The 26,770-nt window shown below is 40.6% G+C and overlaps 1 protein-coding gene across 23 annotated transcripts in view; it reads left to right on the forward strand.

Annotated features, from left to right (window-relative positions):
* FKTN (fukutin) overlaps positions 1 to 26,770 on the forward strand; it is a 108,553-nt gene that overhangs the window by 68,264 nt on the left and 13,519 nt on the right. For 9 of the 23 annotated variants that reach the window (XM_070055202.1, XM_070055200.1, XM_070055153.1 and 6 more), the window contains one exon: positions 7,877 to 7,974. In XM_070055202.1, coding sequence (XP_069911303.1) covers positions 7,877 to 7,974 — 98 coding nt within the window. Of the gene's footprint in view, positions 1 to 7,876; positions 11,390 to 19,709; positions 20,026 to 24,613; positions 26,722 to 26,770 lie in introns of those variants that run through there. The other 14 variants (XM_070055181.1, XM_070055179.1, XM_070055210.1 and 11 more) reach the window with 4 other exon arrangements.

Genomic DNA, 26,770 nt, shown 5'->3' on the forward strand with positions numbered 1-26,770 from the left:
TGAATCCTCACTCAGTCAGCTTTAGCTTCGTAGATTAATAGTATGCTCCTTTATTTATAGCTCTCACCAAACACATTTATCTCATCATTACTCACAGCTGTGGAGCTTAAAAGGCAAATTTGAATAATTTCTTTAAATGAGTGTGTTTATTTTAAAACATTGACTTTTCCAAAAACGATCTCATATTTCTTACTATGTTTATGCATTCATATTTTACAACATATAGATTATGTCTTAAGTCTCCTTAATTATACCTCCAAACTTCTGTTGGAGTAGCAGATGCAAAATTGTATTGTATCCTTATACAATATATAGAAATGGCACTTATTTATATAGCAAGCTTTTTTAAAAGAAAATTGCCTAGGAATGCATAAACAGAAAATCTTTCTTATATAGAAAGTAAATTTTATTTTTTAAAACTGCCATATATTTTGTTGTTTGAACTTCATTCTATAAGATAATTATAACAACTAATACTATAATAATTAATACATATAACTAATACATATAATTAGTATTCCAAGAGAAATGAAAACATTTCCACTAAATACTTGTATACAGGCGATCATAGCAGTCTTTTCTATATTTATTAATTTTTAATAATATAAAGAGAACAGATTTCTTTTTTTTAATGTGTTGCATATGGCTTCAAATTTTGGCCTTTTTTTTTAACTTTTATTTAATAAATATAAATTTCCAAAGTACAGTTTATGGATTACAATGGCTTTTTCTCCCTATAACTTCCCTCCCACCTGCAACCCTCCCCTCTCCTGCTCCCTCTCCATTCCATTTGCATCAAGATTTCATTTTCAATTATCTTTATATACAGAAGATCAGTTTAGTATATATTAAGTAAAGATTTCAATAGTTTGAACCCACACAGAAACACAAAGTGTAAAATACTGTTTGAGTACTAGTTATAGCATTAAATCACAATGTACACACATTAAGGACAGAGAACCTACATGAGGAGTAAGTGCACAGTGACTCCTGTTGTTGACTTAACAAATTGACACTCTTGTTTATGGCGTCAGTAATCACCCTAGGCTCTTGTCATGAGTTTCCACGGTTATGGAAGCCTTTTGAGTTCGCCAACTCCGATCTTATTTAGACAAGGTCATAGTTGAAGTGGAAGTTCTCTCCTCCCTTCAGAGAAAGGTACCTCCTTTCATGGCCCATTCTTTCCACTGGGATCTTTCATTTAGGTTTTTTTTTTTTTTCTTGCCAGAGTGTCTTGGCTTTCCATGCCTAAAATACTCTCATGGGCTCTTCGGCCAGATCCGAATGCCTTAAGGGCTGATTCTGAGGCCAGAGTGCTGTTTAGGACATCTGCCATTCTGTGAGTCTGCTGTGTATCTCGCTTCCCATGTTGGATTGTTCTCTCCTTTTTAATTCTATCAGTTAGTATTAGCAGACACTAGTCTTGTTTATGTGATCTCTTTGACTCTTAGACCTATCATTATGATCAATTGTGAACTGAAATTGAGAGAACAAATTTCAAGCCATTTAGAGATACAGTTCTAAAAATATAATGATTCTTCCCTCACTGCCCTTTTTCCTCCTTCCTTTCCTTTTTTTCTTTTGTAATTTTTGAAATAACATATTTTTACTTTATGATCACAAGTTTAATGCTCTACTAAATAAGGAGTTCAACAGGTAAAAAGTAGAAAAAACACTGTTCGGCAGGAATATAGATAAGGCCTAAAAATAATAGTCAAATCCCAAGATGTCAATTTCACTAATATATTTTAGGATTTTTGGGGGGAGGGATTATACTCCTTTTATTAGTTACCACAAATCACAGAAGACATGTGATACTTGCCTTTTTGGGTCTGGCTTATTTCACTAAGCATAATGGTCTTCAGTTGCATCCTTTTTTTTTTTTTTCCCAAAAGACAGAATCTCCTTTTTTTATGGCTGAGTAGTATTCCATCATGTATACATGTCACATTTTCTACACCTAGTCATGAGTTGGTAGGCATCTGGGTTGATTCTGTATCTTAACTATTGTGAATTGAACTGCTATAAACATGGGAGTACAAGAAATTTTTCATATGCCTATTTCATATTCCCAGGAGTGGGATAGCTGAGTCATTTGGTAGAACTATTTTTAGATTTCCAAACAATCTCCATACTGTCTTCTATAATAGTTGTACCAGTTTACATTCCCACCAACAGTGTATTATGGTACCTTTTTCTGTGTGCCCTCGCCATTTTTGGATGTTAGCCATTCTGACTGGGATAAGGTAAAACATTCCCCTAATGACTAGTGATCCTGTGTATTTTTTCATGGTCTGTTGTCCATTTGTATTTCATCCTTTAAAAAATGACTATTCATGTCCTTTGCCCATTTCTTAACTGGACTGTTTGTTTTATTGTTGTTGCGTCTCTTGAGCTCTTTGGATATTAATCCTTTCTCGGATACATAATTTGCAAGTGTTTTCTCTCATTCTTTTGGTTGCCTCTTCAGTTTGTTGGCTGTTTCCTTTGCAGTGCAGAAACGTCCTAGCTTGATGTAATCCTTTTGTCTAATTTTGCTTTTATTGCTGTGCTTCAGGGTTCTTAATCAAGTCTTTGCGTAGGTCAGTGTCTTGCAACATTTCCCCTATGTTTTCCTCTAGTAACTTAATGGTTTCAGATCTTAGATTAGATCCCTGATCCACTGTGAGTTGATTTTTGTATAAGGTATAAGATAGGGCTTTTGTTAGATTTGTGAAGAAAATCCTTGGTACTTTGATTGGAATCACATTGAATCTATATTGGATAATTTGGACATTTTGATGATACTAATTTGTCCAATCAACAAACATGGGAAATTTTTCCATTTTTTTGGTGTTTTTCTTCTATTTCTTTACTTAGTGTTTTGTAATTTTTATTGTCAAGATCTTTCACATCCTTGGTTAAATTTATCTATTATGAATGAGACTGATCTTGCAAGTTCTTTTTCAGTCATGGCATTGTTAGTATATACAAATGGTACTGATTTTTGTGTGTTGGTTTTATATTCTGCAACTTTTCCAAATTCCCTTATGAGTTCCAGTAGTCTCTTAGTAGAATAGTTAGGGTACCCTTTTTATAGGATCATGTTATCTGAAAACAGGGATAATTCGACTTCCTTTCCAATTTGTATGCCTCTGATTCACTAGGCCATAAAGCAAGTCTAAACGAATTTAAAAATAAAATCATACTGTATATCTTCTCTGACCACAATGGATTGAAATTGGAAATTAATAACATAAGAAAGCTTAGAAAATATACTGGGGGACTGAACAACATGTTCCTGAATGAACAGTGGGTCATAGAAGAAATCAAAAGGGAAATTTAAAAATCCCTTGAAATGAATGAAGATGATAACACAACATATCAAAACTTACCAGATACAGCAAAAGCAGTGGAAAGTTTAGAGCAGTTAGTGCCTGCATCAAGAAATTGGAAAGGTATCAAATAAATGATCTAACAGTGCATCTCAAGGGCTTAGAAAAACAAAAACAAATCAAATCAAAATCAGTGGAAGGAAAGAAGTAATAAAACTTAGAAAATAAATAAATGAAATTGAAATTAAAAAATAAAAGAGATCAGTGCAGTGAAGAGCTGGTGTCTTAAAAAAATAAAATTGATAAACCATTGGCCCAACTAATCAAAAAGGGGGATGGAGAAGACCCAAATTAATAAAATCAGAGATGAAAAAGGAAATGTTACAATGGACACCACAGAAATGGAAAGAATCATCAGAAATTAGTACAAATAGTTATCTGCCAATTGACGGTATTAAAAAAAATTTCAAAAAGAAAAGGAAGACTTTTGACAATAAGTTGGAGGTGGAAGTGATATGGCAGTGCTGAAGCAGTAAAGTATACTGTCTCTTGTTTAGGAATAGGGTAGAGATTCTGCATAAATTTAGTCATTTTTAAAAAATTTTATTTAAGGTTTATAAACTTCATGCATTTCATGTATACAAATTTAGAAAGATAGTGATTCTTCCCACTCTCCCTCCCGCCCTGCATTCCAACCCTTCTTCCTCCTAAATTTAGTCTTTAATAAAAAATGTTACAGGCCGGCGCCGCAGCTCACTAGGCTAATCCTCCGCCTGTGGCGCCGGCACCCCGGGTTCTAGTCCCGTTTGGGGTGCCGGTTCTGTCTCGGTTGCTCCTCTTCCAGTCCAGCTCTCTGTTGTAGCCTGGGAAGGCAGTGGAGGATGGCCCAAGTGCTTGGGCCCTGCACCCGCATGGGAGACCAGGAGGAAGCACCTGGCTCCTGGCTTCGGATCGGCGCAGCGTGCCAGCCGTATCTGCTATTTGGGAGGTGAACCAACGGAAGGAAGACCTTTCTCTCTGTTTTTCTCTCTCTCTCACTGTCTAACTCTGCCTGTCAAAAAATAAAATAAAATAAAAAATGTTACAGAGAATTATGTTTAAAAATACACAGTCACTGTAGCATATAATACCTAAATCTTGCAAACAAGTAGAAAGCAAAAGGGAATATATAAACCTTTATTGGCCAGCACCGTGGCTCAATAGGCTGATCCTCCGCCTTGCGGCGCCTGCACACCGGGTTCTAGTCCCGGTCGGGGCGCCGGATTCTGTCCCGGTTGCCCCTCTTCCAGGCCAGCTCTCTGCTATGGCCCGGGAGTGCAGTGGAGGATGGCCCAAGTGCTTGGGCCCTGCACCCGCATGGGAGACCAGGAAAAAACACCTGGCTCCTGGCTTCGGATCAGCACGATGCGCTGGCCACAGTGCGCCGGCCGCGGCGGCCATTGGAGGGTGAACCAATGGCAAAAAAAGGAAGACCTTTCTCTCTGTCTCTCTCTCTCACTGTCCACTCTGCCTGTCAACAAAACAAAACAAAAACCTTTATCAATCCAAATGAAAGTAAGAAAGGTGGAGGAGGAAGGTCAAAGAAAAACTGTGGTAAATTGAAACTCAAAATAATCACAGCAAAATAAACATTGTTATAGTACCCAGTATCTAAGTGCTTGGGATTGAGTTCCACCTCTGCCTCTGCTTCCACTCCAACTTCCTGCTACTGCGCACCATGGAAGGCAGCAGATGATGCCTCAACTATTTGTGTTCCTGCTACCCATTTGGGAAACCTGGATGGATTCCTGGCTTTTGACTTCAGGCTGGCCAAGCCTGGGCTATTCAGGCTATTGCAGGCATTTTTGAACCAGCATCTGGAACATTCTCTCTCTGCCCCGCCCCCATCAAGTAAATATAGAATTTTAAAAAAAGGAACAAGATTAGTTATACTTGAAATATCTCTCACTTCACCTAGCTACTGATAACAACAAACAGTGTTTCTCAAGGGTAGTGGATGAGCTTCCTTTTTTTTTCTTAAGATTTTTCATTTATTTATTTATTAAAGAGGCAGAGCTACAGAGATAGGGAGACAGAGAAAAAGGTCTTCTACCCGCTGGTTTACTCTTCATATGGCAGAAAGAGCCGGAGCTGGGCTTATCCGAAGCCAGGAGCTTCTTCCAGGTCTGCTACATGGGTACAGGGGCCAAAGCACTCAGGCCATCCTCCACTGGCCTCCCAGGCCATAAGCAGAGAGCTGGATCAGAAGAGGAGCAGAAGGGACACAAACTTGTACCTACATGGGATGCCAGTGCCATAGGTGGCAGCTCAATCTACTATGCCACAGCACCAGCCCCAGAGCTTCTTTTTCATTTAGCAGTTATGCTTATTGATTGTAAATTCAACTGATTAAATTACTCAGTCCTTCCACCACCAAGTAGCTCTATAGATTTTAAGGATATCGGGGTGGGGTGGGGGCTACTCCAATTAACTATTAGTGCCAACTACCATTATATACAAAAAGAAAATGAACTAAAAATGATATGAAATGGAAAATTAATGGCAAGAATTTTTGTGATAATGAAATTCCTTATATTTGTATTCTGATTTAGGTTTGCTTGTCTCTGAAAGTATATCTGTTCACACTTTGGATCCTATCCCAGGGCCTTAAAGTACAAACTGCTTAGCCAAAGTTAATCATAGCTCTAAAAGCCAAGGCCACATTGCAGACCCATGGTGTATTTTAGTGTGTCATTATTTACTGGCAACCTGGACAGGCTTACTTGGCCTGTGCTGTTGCCATCCCAACCCCCCTCCTTTCCAGAATCCTATTTTACATTCAGTTTTCACATTTTATGGTTTGTTTATCTTTCCTCTTCTCCTAGGAAGCTGCTATTTTCTTTCTGCAGAAAGGATTGAGAAATGATTGAGGAAAGAAAAAAAAAAACACACAGTTTAGAGATATTTAGGAACAAAAATTAACATTTGAGTTAAAAACGTTTTTTTGGTTATTTTCACATTGTTCATGTATTTAAAGTGTTTTGATTTGCTCATAAAATCCTGCATGACTCAAGATACTGCTTTGTAAAATTTGTAGTATTCTCTTTTACCTTGTCTGTCCTAGATCTATTGTTTTTCTCTCTTGGCTCTTTGATGAGATTCTAGAGGCTGATACTTAACAGAGAGTTGTTTCCTAGCCTCTATGACTAGATTGACCATGATTTCAATCTCAGTTTAACTTCAGTGATCTACTTGATAGAATGGGACAGGTGGACATACTGCTGACCAGCATCTGATTGGGGAGGGCAGAGGCTGGTGATGGATGATCATGTCTGGTGACAAAATAAGCAGTTCCATGAATATGAGTGTGCAGGGTAAAATTGGTACCAGCAGATGGTGGGGCTAGGCTGTATCTTATTTCTTTCTCGGTTCTGGGATTTGCTGTTGCCATCTTTTCACAGAAGCCAGCTGGGGTTGTCCGTTAACTGCTAGCACCCATTTGTTTGAGTCAGAGGCACTTGTTGCTTTCTTTAGAATTTGTTCAGCCTCTTGTTTCTGTTCATTTGATCATAAAACATATTCAAAAGCAGAATACTTGTCTGAGAACTGACCTTTCCTTGGAGAACATGCCAGTTATTCCCTGTTTCCACAGTATGATTACATTTTGAAATGTGGTTTTCCCAGTTTCTTCTTTTTAATCCCCTGATATTTTAAATTCCTGTGATTTCTTCTGTTTCCACTTCAAATTACTGAAAGTTCTTCCGTGTTATGACAAGAAGAAATATTTCTCAGAAAAAAAAAGCACAGAATATAAGGTCATAATATAAACCTAAGTAAACAAACTTGCTAATTTTAGCCTTTTTTGTAACATATAGAATTTAATTTACTTGATCCAGAGTACCTTCAGGAAATATGTTTTGGTTTCATTTCTGAACCTGCCTACTGATTGATTTAGTTCTCCAAGAAAGATATTAAATTCATTATAACTAATATTACTTAGACTGGTTTAAAGATGTTCTTTTGCATTTGCGATGAAAGAGAGGCAGAAACTATAGTTGGGATTGTGTAAGCTGTTGAACCAAATTAAAAGCCTATTAATGTAATGTAGAGTCATGCTCATTCTGGGAGATTTCAGGTTGTTAATTAAAATAATGATGATTTTCCTTCATTTTTTGGGAATATTTTGCTTTGACACTACTTCTCCCACTAGTTCCAACAGAAATCCCAAGGCTGATTTTTCATTTTCTAACTTGGATATGTTCCTTCCCTAAACCAAGCACTATAAATAACTGGCCAATCTCAGATCTTTTTGACCCAGTCCTGGAGCTTAGGAGAGGTATTAACCGGTCCTCAACCTGTGGCCTGGGACTAGGGGAGGGAAATCAGGATGCTGTTAGCATTAGAACATGAAAAGAATGCTGGACAATCAAAAATACTTAAGTGTCCACTCTACCTATCCTCAAAGCTGGGTATACAGGGGGAGGGCTGCCCTCAGCCACCAGTTCACCCCCAGGGGCTCCTCAGCTGGGCCTTCTGGTGTTAAAGCCTAAGCCCTTCCCACATTGCCACCTTTCTGCTTGCAGGTACCTGTTTCCCAAGTTTACATTGTGCTGGACTGAGTTTGCAGATATGAAGGTCCGTGTGCCCTGTGAAACCATTGAATACATTGAAGCCAACTATGGTAAGACTTGGAAGATTCCTGTAAAGACGTGGGATTGGAAGCAGTCTCCTCCCAATGTTCAGCCCAATGGAGTCTGGTCTATTTCTGAGTGGGATGAGGTCATCCAGTTATACTGAGAATTTCCATCCTGAAATACAGGTGGATAACTGTTTTAAAAAATACGTGTCTTTTGGTCAAACATAAGTTGGAGCCAAAGAAAAAATGACAAGTTTGAAGACGCACTCCTGAGCCAACTGATTTAGTTCTTGTGTTCAGCATTTGAAAAGGAGTTTCCATGTGCCTCTTTAGATGGTAGGTTACAGTGGAGAAGCCAAGATGAGTGAGACAAATGCCTGCCTCTTTTTCCCTTCCCTGTGGTAAGCACTACAATTTTCCTTTGAGGGAAACATCCCTGCCCTTTGAAGAGCTCAAGTAAAACATGATATGTCCTACCAGGGTTTGAAGATGTCAAGTCATGTTTGCACTGGAAGAGGAGCTTACCAGGCAACTCCAAGGAAGGCTAAATGTTAAGAAGAGTAATTCGTTCCTGTTTAGGGCATGTGATTTTGTATGTTAGTGCTACTTTGAAGATTTTAGAGTATGGGTTAATACTCAAATGATCAGACCTTTGGCAGCATTAAGAAAAGATGGTATGGGGCTGACATCTGTGGTGTAGTAGGGGAAAGCCGCCACCTGTGACATTGGCATCTCATATAGGCACCAGTTTGAGTCCCAGCTGCTCCACTTCTAATCCAGCTCCCTACTTATGCACCTGAGAAAGAAGAGGAAGATTGACTAAGTGCATTAGGTCCCTATACCCATATGGGAGACCCAGAAGAAGCTCCTGGCTCCTGGCTTCAGCCAGACCCAGCCGCAGCTGTTGCGACCATTTGGGGAGTGAACAATCAGAAGATCTCTCTATCCCTCTCCCCCCCACCCCCACCTCGTAATTCTTGCTTTCAAATAAATAAAATAAATCCTTAAAAAAGAAAGAAAAGATGGTAGCCGATTGATTATACAAGCAATTTTGAAGTGGGAATTGATTTAGAACACAGAGCATTATTCTACAAGTAGGTAGGCCTTGTCAAGATAAGTAAATTTCCATATACTTACTACTTTAATATTTGAAATGAGAACAAAGTTTATGCTTGTGTGATGCATAAGTTTCCAGTCATGTGAGAAAATATTTTCCCTGAGTTCTGATAGCACTTACTAGCAAATCATTCAAATGGGACCATGTTATTAGAAATGAGTTTGAAAGAGAGATGATTTCACAAATCTTTAATTCATCCTCAAATTTTGTTCTCAACTATCCTAAATTTTATAATCCATGTACTTATAATTTTGATGTTAACACTAAGATGGTATTACAAACACCTCTAATTTTTCTAAGTGTCCTCTTTATAGTATTTGTTTACCAATTACACCTCACTGTCATTAATTTATGGCCTGTATTCCTACTTGAATGGTATGTAAATGTATCTGTTCCTTCTTTTCTTCCAGTACTTCAGAAGGTAAATGGTAAACTTGACAATTATTCCCCACTCTAAATTATTATAATATTTAATAAGTTTGTATCCATCTCTGGTTGTTCAGTCTGCTGAATATTGTTGGGGCAAGAACTCAAATTTGCCTACTTTATCAAATACTACCATGGTGGAACCCTGCAGTTTTCATGCTCCCCTCGAAATACATTTCTGAGTGGTCTGAGGTGGCCCTTTTCCCATTTCTTCACTACTCACTTGAATGATATATTCACTTAGCAGGAGGGAAAGGGAAATGCAGACATAGTAAGCACTGCTTTGTCTGGGAAAGGAATTTGAGTCTTATGTCTTATCTGTGCTGTTTAGGACTACTTTCCTCTAAAACCAGAGAATAAAACGAGTCTCAGAAACAGAAACTAGAATGTCTTAGGGAATAGGCTGACAGAGTTTCCTGAAAACAAAGTTAGGGAAAGTAACTTACAACCACTCCTCCCTCCTAATTTTAAAAACAACATGGAAACTCTCTGATAAATAATAACCAGCAGCATTCCTCTCTTAGGGTCTGTTCTCTTTGCAGAATCATAGCATCGTTTCGTAAGTACACATGGAAGTTTTTCAGAGACCTTGATAGCTTATCCTCAGGCTTGTCCCTGAATGACAGGTCATCAGAATGAGCTTTTTCTTCCTAGAAAATCAAGCCATAGAGTATATACCCACATTCTAGGGATGACCCTAATACAAAAAAACTACTCTTTTTTATATTCGAAAACAATAAAATAGATAATTTACTGGGCAAAGTCTACCCTACTTAGTAAAAACTATTGTTTCTGCCCATTTCAAATTGCTAGTTCTACTGTTTTCCAGGAGATCTTATTCACCCCTGTTCTGGTTATTTCTCTTCAGTCTGTCCCTACGTATGAGGTCTTTGAGTATCCAAAATTCAAGATATCTTGGCCCCTTGGGCAGAGGTTCCATATCTTTCCCTACAGATACCACTGGCTGCTGAAATACTTTCTTGGCCTCCTTCTGGTCTCACAGGCTTTAGCTCTTGGGTTTCACCCTAATTTGGGGGATTGAAAGCCTTTCCCCAGATTCTGAAGGCCCAGGTTGGCTCTAGCAATGATTGAGCCATTCTCAGCCACACTGCTTCATGTGCTTCTTAGCTGCTGCAATGTGCAGAGTATTCAGGAACTTTGGGTTAGGTTTGTCCACTGTAATGCATCCTCTGATCACTCTTCTTTCTCCATGCATGCTTTTACATTCATTCTCCTAATATGACCACTTTTGAGTCTAGTTTGCCTGGCCTACCTGGGGAAGACCTCTTGTTGGTAGTTAGGCACCACAGATGTCTGCAGAGAGAGCCTAAAAAGCAAGATCTTTCTTAACTGACAGCCATGCAGCCAATAAATCCTGTTTGCAGAGAGTGTTTGACCTTCTTTCCTCTGCTCCAGCTACTGACATTTGGTGCCTGGAGTAAAACCATAGTCCCCCAAATTGAGCATTCCTGAGAATACCTGGGCACTGGGATTGCCGGTTTCCTTGATAACACCCTAACTACAAACCCTGATGTGTGACCACTACATGGATGAATGTCTCCCAGCATCCCCCTAAACAAGTTAGCACTTCTGAAAATCATCCGGCTCTTGAATCTTAAAAGCCAGAAAGGGTCTCAGTGCAACATTTATTTTAAACTTATTTTATAACATGTCAGTCTAAAAAAGGAGTGATCTGAGCAAAAAAATACCTCTAAGACTAAAACCCAAGAATGCTATGACTTCAAATCCAGTGTCTGTTTCCTTGCACCCCAGCACAGCATTTTTAGCCATGATGAGACACTTGAGAAGTCATCCAGTGGCACAGGGAAACTAGATTTCAGGGGGTTTCTACCTTTCCCCTTTTAATTTCTTTTATTCGAGTTAAGAACCTAAGATGAAAAAAAACCTAAAGAAAAATGTTTCCATCTTGTCCAAAAATTGTAGGCTACTTTCCTATTTTTATCTCTATAAAATAAAACAGTTTCCATTGGGAGACATCAGCCTCTGATACCTGTTTATTCTAAGCTCCAGTTGTCTCCTTTTGCTACTTTCCCCCTTGTTTTTCCCCAGGGAACCATCAGCATAGAGTTGCTAAACGCCTGTTTCTGAAGAGCCCCTCACCTTCTAAAAGCTAGCTTTCGTGAGGCTTCTAAAGCCTGTTCCTTCCTGGGGATCTTTATCTCATAATGGTGGTTCTGTTTCTTCACAGAGAAGAATAGTTGGGTAAACTAGAGGGCTTTGCAGTTTCTTGGACTTCTAAAAAACCTGCTTGGCTAGAAAGGCGATTGGAGTGTCTAGTTTGAAGTATTTAGACTGCTTTTAGTTGTATTTATATTGGTATCTTTCATGAATACAAGTAGATTACTAGATTATGGTTTTTACTTTTGAAATTTGTGGGCCCCACCCATCGTTTCTACTCTTAACCAGCTACAGTGCTTCAAATGACACCCAGCATAAGCAGGACATTACACAAACAGGGATTATAGCGTAGGTTCCAGAGCTAAATCTGGAAGACAGACTTGCAATGAACTCTTACGCTCCAGCCTAAAATCTCACCACATATCTAAAGCCTAAGGCTGCAGATTTTTCTGAGTCTCCTCCAGTTACTCCTTCCAGAAAGTGAACAGTTCTTTCCACCGAGGTATTACAAATCCCTAGGGAAAAATCTCCTCTCAAGACCTTCTCAGAGACAATGCCACGTTCCCACCTTTTACATATAATCAGCAGCTATAACAGCTTCAAGGCGTGGAAAAATTTCACTTACTAACCAAAGAATTTCGCTGAAGAAATATCCCACAACTTCTCTTTCCTCCTGGGCTTCCTCTATCATTGAACATGAGCTAGGTCATCCCCATTATCTCCTAAGGAAGGCAGCATGTTGGCATAAAGAGACCACAAGCTTCTGAATGGGGTCCAGGTTTGAATCCCAGTGTCGTCATGTGTGGTTCATGGTGCAGAGATCCCTCAGCCTCAATTTCCACTTGAGTGAATGGAGAAATTCACTCAATAAGGATTTTTAGGAGGTTTAAATGAGATGTAAAATTTTTAGCCTCAGGCTAAAAATTTTGAGTATTTACTCAAAAAACAAAGTACCACTTCCTACTTCCATGTGTTTATTTCTAAATATATTTGTTTATTTGAAAGGCAGAATGATAGGGAGAGATAGAAAACAATCTTCCATCTACTGATTCACTCTCTAAATGGCTGCAGCAGCCAGAACGGGGCCAGGATGAAGTCAGGAGCCAGGAACTCCATCCAGGTGTCCCATGTGGGTGAAAGAGTCCAAAATACTTGGACTGTCCTCTTCTGTCCTTCCAGACTCACCAGTGGAAAGTGAGATCAGAAGCAGAGCAGCTGATACTAAAACCAGTACTCCATATGGGAGGCTGGTGTCACACGTGGCAGCTTAGCCCCCTGCACCCCCACCCCCCACCCCCCTACCCCCCACCCCCCCAGCTCCTCCATGTTTCTTTTCAAATTGACTTCAGATGGAACTTATAGAAGCTTTGAGTCAGGACACTGCATTACTCAGAAGTCTTCATAGCTGAATTTGCTAAAGAAAAAGAAATCATTCTCTCAAAACATTGAAGTTAAAATAGTGTGGTGTATGAATTCAGGGACATTATCAGTTTGCCTCCTTTTTTTTTTTTTAAGGTTTATTTTGTTTATGTGAAAGGCAGAGTTACAAAGAGAGACAGGGAGAGATAAAGATGTCTTCCATTTGCTGGTTCACTTCCTAAATGGCCTCAACCGTTGGGACTGGGCCAACCTGGAGCCAGGAGCCAGGAGCATCTTCTGGGTCTCGCATGTGGATGCAGGGTCCCAAGCACTTGGGTCATCTTCCATTGCTTTCCCAGGCCATTAGCAGGGAGCTGGATCAGAAATGGAGCAGCCAAGACTCGAACTGGTGCCCATATGAGATGCAGAGTTGCAGGTGGCATCTTTACCTGCTAAACTACAATGCTGGCCCCAACCTCCTATTCTTAATAGAACTTGTGTTTTCATTTTATTGGTCAGGTTTGTTTCTTAGGTTCTCCTTGTATTAGCCCATGTGCTGCCTGATACTTTGGTTTCAAGCAATTCATTTCTGTACTTACTTAGATTTGGTGGCTTAGACTTTTTTTTTTTTTTTTAAGATTTGTTTATTTATTTGAAAGTCAGAGTTACACAGAGAGAGAAGGAGAAGCAGAGAGAGGGGTCTTCCATCCACTGATTTACTCCCCAGTTGGCCGCAACGGCCGGAGCTGTGCCAATCTGAAGCCAGGAGACAAGAGTTTCTTCCTGGTCTCCCACACAGGTGCAGGGGCCAAGGACTTGGGCCATCTTCTGCTTTCTCAGGCCATAGCAGAGAGCTGGATCGAAAGTGGAGCAGCCGGCACTTGAATCGGCACCCATTTGGGAATGCCAGCATTGCAGGTGGTGGCTTTACCCTCTATGCCTCTGCACCAGCCCTGACTTCTTCAATATTCTAGCTTTTCCTAGAGGTAAACTTTGACCTACTTACTAGCAAAATTAGAATATTAAGTCATAATTTGTAGAGGGAGGTAATTTGGAATACTTAATTTCATTTAATTGTTTATGCTGATAAATTCTTGTATCAGTGTTAAGAAAAATGCAAATTACTCATTGCTGGGGTAGACATTTACCATAGAGGTTGTGATACCACTTGGGATGCCCACATCCATATCAGCATGCCTGGGTTTGAGGCTGCACTCCTGATTCCAGTTTTCTGCTAATGCATACCCTGGGGGAAAGCAGGTGATGGCTTAGGTAGGTAGGTCTCTGCCACCCATGTGGGAGACCTAGTTTGAGTTTCAGTGTGGTCCATGCTATCTATTGCAGACATTTGGGAAGTGAACCAGCAAATGGGAGGTAGCATATTTTTCTCTCTCTTTCTCTCTCTTCTCTCTCTCTTTCTCTCTTTGTATGTGTCTCCCATCACCTTTCAGATAAATAAAAATAAAATATAAGTTTAAAAAGAAAATACTCATTTCTACCTTCATCCCATAAATTTTGTTTCTAACTACGCAAGAAATCAGGAGAGCATTTGATGTTATCATTCTATTCTTGCTCCACATCAGACTGAAATCCTAATTATAATTTGTAAGTCAGATAGATCAATTCAACAGTGATACCTTTTGTACAGGACTAGTGCTTAACGTAGGCAAATAGACATTTTCTGATGAGAAATCTGCCTTATCAAAGCATCTAGCCTAGAATGTCCACCCTTGTCACTGCTAACCCAACTTAAAACAGATGGATCTGTTAGACAACCAACATGCTATAAACTTATGAACACCTCTCACAGGAGAGTTGAAAGGGAGCGTGAGAATTAGAAATACTTTATTTTGTTGTATAAAATGAGACACTGGCTCATATACTTTTTAAAATTTTTTTATTTTTAATTTGAGTGTATCTCATAAATGTATCACCATATCACTTTTTTTTTTAAATTAGAAGATTTTACACCCTTTTGTTGAAGCATGGGAAATAATTCATGTGTTTGCTTGATGAAATCATATTTAGCTATTTGTGTGTTGTTCCTTCAGCTTCATAGTTACAGAAATATGTGTATGAATTTTCTAAACAAAATGATATTTTAAACATGAATAGATTTCAGTGTATGCTTACCAGTTTACTATTTGATTTTATCTTCAGGTACAGTTTATGGTACTACTGACAATACCTTTAATATTATTATTTTGATCAGAATTTCTAATATATAATCCAGTTTGGGAGGATGAATAAAATTTTTCTAATCTCTTGATATACTTTGTGTTTATTTTTAAAACTTGGAGTTCAAATAACAGCCACTAATAGTAACGTGCACATACAGTCGGGTAAAATAGTAATTTTGCTAGCAGTACAATACTTCTGAATTCAAATATTGGAATCCTAGAAGTCTGTATGCATATGGAAATCTAAAAATTCTCAGTGATAAAGCCTGCCAACCAAAGACCAACAGGAAAAATTTGCAGTTAAAGTTAGATAAATTAGATTATTGTAGCAAGACTAAACATTGTACCACAAGGAACTGTAATGTATTTCAGGAAGAACTAGGAAGGTCTTTATAGATTTTGAGCTATTACCAGAATTGTGAAGAGTAACTGTGGTAGAGGTGAAATATCATAGGATACGGAGTAAAAAGGCTGTGATTTGTCAAAACCCAATATATCTAAAAAAGAAAAATATCATAGCATGACCAGTGTGATTTATTTCAGATATACATGGTAGTTCAGCCTGAAAAATCTATCAGTGTGGTGTGTCATATCAACAACCTAGAGAAAGAAAGTGTATGAGCACATCAATAGACATAGAAAACGAATGGAAATATATACCATGTTCCTGGGTTGGAAAACAACAGTCAAGATGTTAGTTCTAACCAAATTGATCTATATTTAATCCAGTTCCTGTCAAAAATCTTAGCAAGGTTTTTAGTAGGCATAAACAAACTTATTCTGAAATTTGTGTGGTAAATCTAATCTAGATGGCTCAAGCAATCTTGACAAACATAACAAAATGAGCAGAAAGATTTGCAATCAAAAGACCTGTATTTGTCATTACATTTACACTTGTAAGTAGTTGTTTTTATTCCTTGTTTTTCAGGTGAGGGAGCTGTAATGTAGAAATAAGACAGATCTTAAGCCTTTTTCTTATGACTTGAAATCCAGTGACTACTGTCTGTTAATTCTAGTTAACTTTAGTTATCTGCAAATACATATATATATTTAAACTATAACTTGAAACCAAGCTCTTACATGGAAAGTGAGAAGGATCACTGCCCAGTACCAAGGCTTACTATAGAGCTGTGGGTAATTGTTAGGGGATGAATTATGCTCCCCTGCACCCTTCTAAACTCATATATTTTAGATTCTGACTCCTCAGAATATGATTGTGGAGATAGGGCCTTTAATCATCTAATTAAGGCAAAATGAAGTCATATATGGGTGGGCCCCATCCATTGGTGACTGGTATTCTTAGAGAATAGGACCAGGAAAGGCACAGAGGAGGACCACATGATGAGACAGTGAGAAGAGGGCCCTCAGAAGAAATCAACCCTGGCAACGTCTTGGTCCTGAATTCTGTGGAAACCACAAGAAAAGAGTTTCTATTGTTTAAACCACCCAGTCTATGGTACTTTTTTTATAGCAGCCCTAACAATCAAGTGCAGCAGCGATAGACACATGTGGGTGATCCTGTGCCTGGCTGGAAGACTGCCTGCCTAGCCTATGCAGGAGGTCAAGAGGGCATAGCACACCATGCTCCCTGGTAAAAACCCTGGTTGAGGACTCAGCACACTGAGACCTACATATGACCTGACTGCTGGCAGGCGGCAGGGGTCCCAGGCACATTTCCCCCACCCCTGCTTCCTGTTGAGGAGCTTTGTGATTGTCAGCTAGATAAATAGTTCCCAGATGTGGCCCAGAGCCGCAAGACCACCTGGAAGGCTACATGGGCTGTGGGATCTTCAAGCTGATTGGAGAAGCATAGCAGCTCCAGTATTGGCTTTATCCTACAGAATTAGTGTTGCTACCCTGAGCTAGCTACTCCCCTTAGCCTGCCCTATAAAAGCTTTTGCCTAAATGCTAATAAATGGAAACGTTCATTGAAACTGTCTCCAGTGCTTCTTGTCAATTGCCCCAGCATCCCGACAGTGTGGGCCTTGCAGGCTGAGCCCACAGACACATAGATCAGTGAAGCAAGATAGATAATTCAGAGGTTGACCTACATGAATGTGTCAACTGATTTTTGACAAAAGTGTAAAAGTAATCCAGTGGAGAAAGGATAGCCTTTTCAACAAATGTTGCTAAAGTAATTGGACATCTATAGGCAAAAAAAAAAAAAAAAAAAACTCGAACCTGAGCCTTCTTATATTAAAAATGAACCTGAAGGGGCCAATGCTGTGGTACAGTGGGTTAAAGCCCCAGTCTGCAGAGCTGGCATCCCATGTGGGCAGCCGGTTTGAGTCCCAGCTGCTCCACTTCCAATCCAGCTCCTGCTAATGCACCTGGTAAAGCAGTGGTGGATGGCCCAAATCCTTGGGACCCTGCACCCACATTGGAGACCCAGAAGAAGCTCCTGGCTCCTGACTTCAGCCTGGCCCAGCCCCAGTTGTTGCATCCATTTGGGGAGTGAACTAGTGGATGGAAAACCTCTCTATCTCTACCTCTCTCTGTAACTCTACCTTTCAAAAAAATAAGTCACTTAAAAAAATGAACTTAAAATGAATCACGTTAAGCTGGGTGATACTATGCCATCTTACTAGTTAAAGTGATCATTTTAAGTGTGTAACTGATCATATAGATAGGAATAAGTGTCATAGTGATCACATAAATAAGACCAAGTGTTGGCTAATAACAATAGCTAGAATTAAAGAGAATGATCCAACATGGGAAGCAGGCCACACAGGAGACTCATAGAATGACAAATGCCCTAGACAGCACTCTGATCTCAGAATCAACCTTAAGGCATTCAGATCTGGCTAAAAAGCCCATGAGAGCATTTCAGGTGTGAAAAGCCAAGACACAGTGGCAAAAAATTACCTACATGAAGGATCTCTGTGATGGAGATCCTTTTCTCTGAAGGGAGGAGAGAACTTCCAGTTTGCTTATGGCCCAGTCCAAGTAAGTTCGGAGTTTGTGAACTCAAGAGATTTCCATAGCCTTGGCAGCTCATGACAAGAGCCTCGGGTGATCACTGATGTCATGAATAAGAGTGTCAATTGTTAAATCAACAACAGGAGTCACTGTGCACTTATTCCCTATGTAGGATCTCTGTCCTTAATGAGTTGTACTTGAGAATTAATGGTAAAACTAGTCTTTAAACAGTACTTTATACCTTGTGTGTCTGTGTGGGTGCAAACTGTTGAAATCTTTACTTAGTATAGAGTTGGTCTTTTGTATCTAAAGATAATTAAAAATGAATCTTAATGAAGAATGGGATGGGAGAGGGAGTAGGAGGTGGGATGGGAGTGGGGGTGGGAGGATGGGTATGGGGGAAAGAACCACTATATTCCTAAAGCTGTACCTATGAAATTTGTATTTATTAAATAAAAGCTTTCTAAAAATAAAAATAAATGTAATTTGAATTGGAAGCAAAAACAAATGAATCATATACTTAAAACACAAAACTATAAAAGCTTTAGGAGAAAAAAAAGAGAAAAATCATGATATAGTGTGGGGAGCAACTGGGAGCAACTCGGACTAGACTAAGTTACTGGAATTAAGACTTATTCTATGCATCTGCTCTCCCACAATATGGCGCTGAGAAGGGAGAAACAGCTTCTACACAGCTGCCTCCAGTTCAACCAATAAACTGTAGGACCTGCTCCTGATTGGAGGAGAGCAGCGTACTCGGCGTGTGGGTAGCAGAGTTGGGATTGGTGGAGAGGACTATAAAGGAGGAGAGAGACAACATGCACCGGGAACATCTATCTGAAAGAACACCTGTGCAGCCCCCGAGAGAGCCGGCTGGCGGTGTGCCGCTCCCCTGCGGAAGTGGGGAATGTGGCAGGGGGAACCGCCCTTCCACGGAGGTGGAAGGGACGGTAGCCAACCCGGGAAGAACCAGCAGCAAACCCGGGGAGGGCCGAGCAGACAAAAGAACAGCGCAGGGTCCTGTGTCGTTCCTCCACGAAGAAGGGGAGCGACAATATAGGCCTACATAGAGTTATTTCTTAGACTTGACAGCAAAATCATAAGAGGCAAAACTGATATTTTCATTAAGATTAAAAAAAAAAAAAAAAAGGGCCTGCACTGTGGCACAGCGGGTAAAGCCACTACCTGCATTGCCGGCATCCCATATAGGCACCAGTTCGAGTCCCAGCTGTTCCACTTCCCATCCAGCTCTCTGCTGTGGCCTGGGAAAGCAGTGGAAGATGGCCCAGGTCTTTGTGCCCCTGCACCCATGTGGGAGACTGAAAGGAAGCTCCTGGCTCCTGGCTTTGGATCAGCTCAGCTCTAGTTGTTGCAACCATCTGGGGAGTGAACCAGCAGATTCTCCCTCTCTCTCTCTGCTTCTGCCTCTCTGTAACTCTGCCTTTCAAATAAAAAATAAATAAATCTTAAAAAAAAAAAAAAAGCTGCTGTGCAAAAGCTCACATGAAGAGAATAGAACATCAAGCTACAGACTAGGAGAAAACATTTGCAAGCTACCTGACAAAGAACTGGAATCTAGAATATATAAACTGTATGACAGGTTTTTTTTTTTTTTTTTTTTTTTTTTTTTTTTTTTTAAGAGATCCAGTTACAAAATGAGCAGAAGGCATGAGCAGGCATTTTGCTGAAGAGGATATACAGATGAAAAAATGCTCAACGTCACTAATGAAGGAAGTATAAATTACAGCCACAATGAGATATTAGACTCCTGTTAGGATAACTACAATCTAAAATAATGATATCGTCAACTCCTGCTGATCCTTTCTTTGTGAACGTTGTACTATGTGCTATTCATTTCATTATGATTTTACTAAAGAGTATCCTTAAATACTTTACATATATTCATAATAGCTAACACTTCATAATAAAAGTGAAAGGAACAATCTTTTTTTAAAATAGGTTTTCAGTTTTTGTTTTCACTTTTCTATCCTCTAATTCTTCATTTATGTACTGTGTAAATTTAATAACTTTTAAGTTTTTGGGAGTGCAGTGGGTTAAGCCCACACCCCACATCCAAGTGCCAGTTCGAGTCCCAGCTACTCTTTCTGATCCAGCTTCCTACTAATGGATCCTGCAAGGCAGCAGTGATGACCCAAGTGCTTGAGCCCTTGCCACTCATGTGAGAGATCCAGATGGGATTCCCAGCTCCTGGCTTCACCTGGCCTAACTAACCCAAATTGTATTGTGGCATTAGGGAGAGAAAGCCACAGGTGGAAGATCTCTCTCCATTTATTGTTCTGGTTCTACCTTCCAAGTAAATGAAAATAAACATTTTTTAAAAGATTTATTTTATTTATTTGAAAGAGTTACAGAGGTAGAGCCAGAGAGCGAGAGAGATCTTCCATCCGCTGGTTCACTCCCCAGATGACCTACCACATGGCCAGAGCTAAGCTGATCTGAAGCCAGGAGACAGGAGCTTCTTCCGGGTCTCCCACGGGGGTGCCGGGGCCAAAGGACTTGGGCCATCTTATACTGCTTTCCCAGGTCATAGCAGAGAGCTGGATCGGAAGTGGAGCAGCCGGTTCTTGAACAAGTGTCCACATGGGCTGCCAGCGCTGCAGGCTGGGACTTTAACCTACTGTGCCACAGCACTGGCCCTGAAAATAAACATTTTTATAAAGGAAAAACATTTGTAAAAAAGAACTCAACTTTAGTGTTAGAAGTCAAATATCCATACCCTCCACAAAAAAGTTTTCTTTTTTATTCATTTATGGTTTTCGTAGTTGACCTTTCCCCAAGTAGATTTATCTGCAAAAAGCCTTTAGCAGCTGGTGTCATGCTTAATTCTTTATAATTTTACTTAATATGTTTCACTTCAAAATTTATTCTCTAGTATCAACAATTTGGAGAATATTTTCTAGTTAAATTTACAGGAAAGATAATAGGGTGACTAATTTTCTGAAAGGTTCGTACCACTCAATCTCTTTTTATTTAAGATTATTTTTTATTTGAAAGGCAGTTAGAGAGAGGCAGAAGCAGAGAGAGAGAGAGAGAGGTCTTCCATCCGCTGCTTCACTCCCTAGATGGCCGCAATGGCCAGAGCTGTGCCAATCCAAAGCCAGGAGCCAGGAACTTCCTCATGGCTCCCACGTGGGTGCACGGGTCCAAGGACTTGGGCCATCTTCTACTGCTTTCCCAGGCCATAGCAGAGAGCTGGATAAGAAGTGGAGCAGCCAGGACTCGAACCGGTGCCCATATGGGATTCTGGCATGGCAGGCAGCTGCTTTACCCATGACATCACGGCACCAGCCCCTCTCTTTCAAGTACAATTAGAAAAATCAGTTTTGCAAGTGTGTAAGTTTGGTTTTGAGCCTAAAATGGGTAACCTGATTCAGCCATATCCTCCTGTTTGGCAGGAAAAAAAATAAACTGACAATCTTATAAACAAAATAAAAAACTTTCCTTTTAGCAGGGTATCTTGTCATATCATTCCAGTTGTAATTTGCTTGGAACCATCTTTCCCCCATCCTAGTGGGAGACCAAAGGATATCTAGAGCATTCTGTGATACTGGAAATGATTTCTATCTATAGTCAGTAGCCACAAGTGACTGTTGAGTATTTGAAATCTGTTAAGTGTAGGGCTGGCACCGTGGCTCACTTGGTTAATTCTCCGCCTGTGGTGCCGAGTTCTAGTCCTGGTTGCTCCTCTTCTGGTCCAGCTCTCTGCTGTGGCCCGGGAAGGCAGTGGAGGATGGCCCAAGTGCTTGGGCCCTGCACCTGCATGGGAGACCAGGAGGAAGCACGTGGCTCCTGGCTTCGGATCGGCACAGCGTGCTGGCCTTGGCGGCCATTTGGGGGGTGAACCAACGGAAGGAAGACCTTTCTCTGTGACTCTCTCCCTCACTAACTCTACCTGTCAAATAAAAAATCTGTAAAGTGTAACTGAATAAATGTTTAATTAATTGAGACCTAAATAACATTATGTAGCTAGTAGGGCTCTGAAATGGAAATCTTACAGAGAAGTTGTTACGTGGGATTAGCAGGAACGGAGCCCTCCTGAGGAGAGGGTCCTGTCCTGAGGAATGGTGATGTGAAGTGACCCTGGCCTCAAGGGCACAGGTTCAGGGCTTGTCCTTTGGAAAGAGAGGAGAATGGAGTTAAAACACAGCACTTAACAGAATTGAGTCTCAAAGACCAGGCTGAGGCGGGGGTACCAACAGTCCCAGACTTTGTAGATGACAGACAGTACCAAGGCTAGACAAAGTTCTAAAAAGAAAAAAGAGCAGGAACAGACTGCTTGAACAAGCTACAACTGCACTAGAGGCTGAGGTTCAACACATACCTGTGAATGTTTCAAGGCCAGAGCAGGGATATGGGTGTCAGGCTCAGACTGATCCTAAAGACCCTGGAATGCCAGCAGTTGTAGGGGCTGGGGACAGAAGCTAGCCAGGCAGGTGTAAAACCCTAAGCAGCTCAGGTAAGAGCACTCATAGGAATTCCCAGCCCGGTGCAGACACGGAGTCCAGAGGCAAGAAGGGCTTTAGGCCAAGTGAGAAGGGGACACTGGGTGGTGGTCTGAGAAATGGAGCTCGAGGCCGTGCTGTAGGTGAGCGGGAAAATGTGATGAGACAAGGTGGGCTCTTGTACAGAGGGTTTTAGAGAATTAAACCAGGCCTCTGAAAGCCAAGGCAAAAGCCCAGAGGGATGAATCAGGGCAGGAGAGCCAGTAGTGAGGTTCAGGACAGGGCTAGAATGAGAATGCGTGGGCAAGATAAGAAGGCAGTTTTTGGAATGTGGCAGACAAGTAGAGACACAAGGAAGCCAAATGGTCAGTGCTGTGCTTGGGTACCACACTTTAGGTAATGCAAGAGAGATACAGGGAAGAGGTCATTCTAAACCTGCTGCTTCAATTAGAAACCAGGACAAGATGGACTTTTCACCGGGGGACGCCACAGGGCTTAACTGTGCGAGCTGGGGAGAGCAGAACCAAGGAAAGGAGATAGGCCCAGTAGAGATTTTAAATTATGAATTTTTACTTAGTGCTCATTTCCCAGTTGTCTGTTCACCTCTGCAGAATATGGGCTCCAAAGGGTAAAAAGGAGTTGCTCTGAGGTTGTAGCTTGTTCAAGCAGTCTGTCTGCCGAGGCTACAGCATGAGTCTCAGAAATGAGGCTGAAACCCCACCTCATAGCCTGTGTATTTCAAACAATTTGCAAAGAAAGCAAATCCCATCAGCTAAAAAAAAAAAATAGATATGTTTTGGGGTAGTGCAGAACTGTGTTATGAAAAGCAATGGTGAGAACAATTATTCTCTAATTTTCATAAGATGCCCCAGTGGGGCTTCCTGGAAACATCTGCTGGATTTGAGGGATAAGGGGTACCTCCTTCACCCACTGGTGTGTATGTGTTTGGTTTAGGATTTGTCAGTCTGGAGAGCTGAGGGCCCTGGGCAGCTTTAGCCAGGCAGATTTCCCCCACCTGCCTGAAATGCAGCCCAAGGGCGCAGAGGCCCCTCCCCAGCCCATTCCTGCACCTTCCCTCTCAGCCCTTGGAACTGTGGCCTTTATTTCAAGTCTGGTCCCCAGGGGGCTGAATGAAGAATGAGGACAGCTGATAAGCCTGACTGTATTGACTTTATGGGGCAGTATTCAATGAATTTACCTCTGCAAGGAGGCTGCGGTCTTATCTGCTGCCTACAGAGCATCTAAATCCTCATCTAGGGGACTGCTGATGAGTTGTCCCTTCTACAAAGACCAGAGAATAAAGAGGGGAGAGGGAGTCCCACCCACTCCTTTCTTTTCTCCAGGACCTAGTCCTGCCCAGTTCATCTCCACACACTGCCACCACCTTGTTTTCCCTGCTGTCCTTGGGTTTATTGGCTGAAGCACTCACAGCCCTATGGCCTTGTCAGCAGCTGGGCACACCCACGGCTGTGAGTCCCTCTAGTTGGTAACTATGGGAAGAAATGCCCACCCACTTGAAACAGTGATGTGCCCTGTTTTATGCTTCAGTGGTCAACATTTGCTCTGGACAGAAACACCTGCCTGACCTCAACACCAGGTGTCTTTTAGAAGAGTGTGTGTGGTCAGGGGTGAGGGGAGGGGGGAGAGTGGTGTATAGCCATAGAATCCTGGATGTGAGTTGCCAGAGGGTCAGAATTTTAAAAAGAGGTCCTGATGTTCAAGAGAAAATTTTTTTGCTCCAAATAGTACAATGAAATGAATGTGTCTAAGCAGCACAGGACGAATGCAACTCAGAGGCAAGGTAGAGCCAGAATATATTGGATTGGGCAGATGAAAGAAAACAACTGAAAGTGACCTTTGGGGGAAGAGGCATAAATTTAGGTCCCATATCTAGCTTTTGGGATAGTTTTTCTGGTAATAAAAATAAAACAAAAGGACAATAAATGTTAAGTAAGTATGATTTCATCAGATGCTTATCACTGCCAGGTTTTCGTATTCTCTCCAAAGCATTAACTTTAACATACATTAGCTCATTGAATCTTCACATTAATTCATGAGTTGATATTATTTCCAATTTACAGATCAGAACACTGAGGCTGCTAGAAGTTAAGTAACTTATCCAGGATGACAGCTGGTATCAGAGCAGGTCAGTCTGTCCCCAAAGCCAAGTCAGAGATCTCTCACCTGTCTGACTAGACTGCCTCCCATTTGGCATTGCTCAGTAACTTATCTCAGTCCACAGCAAATCAGTGAGTATTTATTATTCCCATTTATAGGAAACAGAAATGTACTGTTTGCTTTCCAGGGTCAGAAAATTATAGTTTATGTAAGATACTCTACACTACAGATTCTAGCATCTCTTCTCTGTCGTGGCTGGGGGATGATTTCAGGGAAATCCAAAAATGATGGAAGAACAACCAAGTTTTCATTTCCTTGTGAGGGAAGACCAAAGTGCTCACCTCTCTAGCACCTTTCCCACCACTCGAGCAGAAATGTGGGCCACGTCGGTGCATTTCTCCCTTCTACACACCTGGTTTCCTGGGCCACTTGCTTTCATCTGCAGCTGCTTGCTGGATAATGTTCTGATTTGAGGAGGATGGGTTGGGGGAGGCAAGAAGACCCTCGCAGGATGTGAGCTAAGCATCCCTAAACTGCCCCGTGGGTCCTGTGCGTGGAGCAGCTTTGACTTCATGAGAATTTGCAGCCAGTGCTGGCTCTGGAAAGATGTCTGAGAACCACTAATGAAACAGTCAGCTCTATGCTGCAGGCTTGTTTTCTTTGACTATGCATCCTAGAATTTTAACTTTGTATGTTGTTAATATTTTGTTTTGTCTAGGATAACTTGTTATATAACTTTATAATTAATATATATGTACTTTCTCATATTAAATGAGAAAACATGAGTGAAATGTCTACAAGATACCCAGCACTTAGGTTTAAATAATGTGAGTAGAGAATTCAGAGTCAGGACCAGAGTTGATGCTCAGTGACACCCCATCAATGTCAAATTATCATCCCTTTCCCTGCTTTCCTGTCATGTCCTCCTAACTGGTCCCCCCATGGCCTTTCTTGCCACTTCCATTTAGTAGCCAGAATGTTCTTTTTCCCTTAAAAAACAACTAATCACCAAAAATCCCCTCTCATGGCCTTGAAAACCCTGACCTCGAAGCCACAAGCTATGTGTCTGCTGGCAGAAGCACGGCACACTGGAGGCAGCTGTCTAGGGAAACAAGCCAGAACTTTCTTGAACTCATTCAATGAATGTCTTATCAAAAGTAGCTTTTGTGTATGGTGGCACAGTTCCTGAGCTCTGGTGATGAACAAAACTAAGTTCTTGCCCTCAAGAAGTTTAAAACGTAGTCAGTAAGGTAGAATGAGATCCGTTCTGAAAAAATTCAACATGGAGATGGGGACTCCATTAAAAAAGAGTAGAGAGTTCCCAATGTCACACACACATGCCCACAAAGTAACCACAGAAGAATGGGCACTGTATAATTTGGACAATGCAAATTTAAAAACAGGTGCTGTAACACTAATATAAAACAAGATGAATTCATTACAAGAAGCAAGACAAAGAGGATGATTTTATTATGATAAGGGATACAGTTACCTAAATCAATAAAACTTCCCTGAGTATGCTTCAAAAGCAATGCCTCAAAAGATATCATATCTTAAGCAAACATGCCTCAAAACAGAAAAAGGAAGGAACAAGGAGATTTTCACACAGCTCTCTCTTTAATAGATGAAATAGACTCAAACTTTCAAGAATATAGAGGGTTGAAGGATTGAATTAATGGATATGTATAAAAACATTTTGCCTCTAAAACCAAGTATACCTGCTTTTCCAGTACCTATGAAACATTGATAAAGTTATATAAAAGAGAAAATCTCAAATGCAAAGCCAAAAGCATACAGGGCACATCTTTGACTATACTGCAGTAAAGCTAGAAATTTATTGCATGGTTACCAAAAAAAATAACTATAAAATACTTTCTAAAAAAAGTAAATAACAGACTTTAGAAACTATGGACAGTGATACCACAACAGGAACACTGGATATCACCAAAGATCTATGATAAAAAAAAGTTCATTGCTTGGAATATTTTTCTTCCTAAACAAGAAAGAAAAATAAATAAGCATTCAATCCTAGAAGGGGGTGATGGTAGTGATGGGAAGGGAATAAAAGAAACATAGATAGAAAGAGCAGATTTAATAAAGATATAGTAGATGTTATGTAA

The sequence above is a fragment of the Oryctolagus cuniculus genome, chromosome 1 (assembly GCF_964237555.1).
Source record: "Oryctolagus cuniculus chromosome 1, mOryCun1.1, whole genome shotgun sequence".
NCBI classification, from domain to species: domain Eukaryota; kingdom Metazoa; phylum Chordata; class Mammalia; order Lagomorpha; family Leporidae; genus Oryctolagus; species Oryctolagus cuniculus.